At 57.2% G+C, this 1,686-nt stretch overlaps 1 protein-coding gene across 1 annotated transcript; it reads right to left on the bottom strand.

Annotated features, from left to right (window-relative positions):
• Positions 1–1,083: 1,083 nt before the first annotated feature.
• Positions 1,084–1,558, bottom strand: EMH_0072550 (uncharacterized protein; the record flags this gene model as incomplete). Its single annotated transcript, XM_013499229.1, has 2 exons — positions 1,084–1,347; positions 1,418–1,558. 2 exons carry the CDS (start codon positions 1,556–1,558, stop codon positions 1,084–1,086), a joined length of 405 nt encoding a protein of 134 aa, XP_013354683.1.
• Between the last annotated feature and the right edge of the window lie 128 nt (positions 1,559–1,686).

The following is a 1,686-nucleotide window of genomic DNA, read 5'->3' as shown; positions in this document are numbered from 1 at the left end:
GCAGCAGCAGCAGCAGCAGCAGGGGTTTGGAGGGTGGGGACAGTTGGGCAGTACCTCTACATTTGGCGCTGCAGCCGGGGGCCTCTCAGCAGGGACCACACCAGTGTCTGCTGCTGCTCCTGCTGCTGCTGCTGCAGCAGGTGCAGCAGGAGACAGCAAGAGCATCTGGACGAAGGCGAGGGCCTCGGACCCGCTCGAGTAGAGCATATAGCACTGCCGCATATGGCACCTCCACAGCAGCTAGCTAGCTAGCTAGCTAGCCAGCTAGCTAGCTGGCTGGTACCCGCAACACGCCGCAGGCGCAGCAGCAGTAACTGCTGCTACTGGCGTGGCTGGTGCTGCAGCAGCTTTGCTTAGGCGTCAACCTTGCTGCTCGGTTGAGCATATAGGGCTAACTGCCTCTGTTGATGTGCACAGCTAGCTAGCTATATGGCTAGCTAGAGGGAAGACCAGCTAGCTAGCTAGGTGGCTAGCCAGGTGGCTAGCTAGATGACTTGCTAGATTTCTCCCCAGCTAGCTGGCTAGCCAATCAGGCATGGGGCTAGGTAGATGGCTAGCTAGAGGGGTAGCTAGATGAGTAACTAGCTAGCTAGCTAGCTGGCGCGGTAGACGGCTGGCTGAGTGGCTAGCTCGATGGCTAGCTAGCTACTGACATGTATCTAAACCAGACCACAAAAAAAACATTTGAACAAAACTGCGGCGCAGCAGCAGCTTCGCTCCGCTGCACCTGAAGTGGTTGTCAGCTAGCTATCTGGTGGCTAGCTAGCTAGCTAGCTAGCTAGCTAGCTAGCTAGCTAGCTGGATGGCTGCCTGCTGGCTAGCTAACTGGCTAGCCAGCTGGCGGCTAGCGGCCAGCTAGCTATGCCGGCAGGGATTCCCCGGCAGCGCTGCAGGAGCAGCTGGTCTTCATACCTGGGAATGCAGCAGAAGCTGCTGCTGCTGCTGCCGCTGCTGCCAGCAACAACAACGCTTGTTGGGGCAGCAGCTGCTGCTGCTGTTGGTGCTGCTGCGGTTGCTGCTCTGCTAGTGTTGCAGTTGATGGTGTTGCAGTTGCTGCGGCTGCTGCTGCCCGTGCTGCTGCTGCTAATGCTGCTGCTGCGGGTGCAAACAACGCAGTTGTTGCTGTTCTGTGTACGACTGCTGCCGTGGGTACTGCTGCAATTGCTGCTGCTGCAGTTGCTGCTGTTGCAGGTGCTGCTGCTGCAGCTGCTGCTGTTGCAGGTGATGCTGCTGCAGGGGCTGCTGCTGCTGCCTGCCTCTGTATCCAGCAGTTCCGTTACTGTTGCTTCTCTTGCTGCTGCTGCTGCTGCTGCTGTTGCTGCTTTGTAATTCTTTTCTTAGCTGTTGCTGCATCAGCAAGCAGGAAGATACCGCCGACCTGTACGTACACCTCACGCCCGGCTGGCAGCGAGCTCACCTCATGCAGCGCCACTGCGCTTTCACTTTTATAGTCCTTTCTAACAGCATCAGTAGCAGAAGAAGAAGCAGGGGGCCCCTGGGGGCCCCTGGAGGAGGGGGCCCCTCCCCTGCTCTCGAACGAGGGGGGCCCCCACGCCATGCTGCGTACACGAGCGAGGGTTTAGGGTTTAGGGTTTAGGGTTTGGGGTTTTCACGTCTTCTTTCTTCTTCTTTTATCAACTTTCTACAAATATGTTGCTGTGAAGGAAAGGAGATGAAACAAACAAA

The sequence above is a fragment of the Eimeria mitis genome, genomic scaffold (genome assembly GCF_000499745.2).
Source record: "Eimeria mitis Houghton genomic scaffold, Emh_scaff4111, whole genome shotgun sequence".
Classification (NCBI taxonomy): domain Eukaryota; phylum Apicomplexa; class Conoidasida; order Eucoccidiorida; family Eimeriidae; genus Eimeria; species Eimeria mitis.
This window is presented reverse-complemented; position numbering and strand designations above follow the sequence as displayed.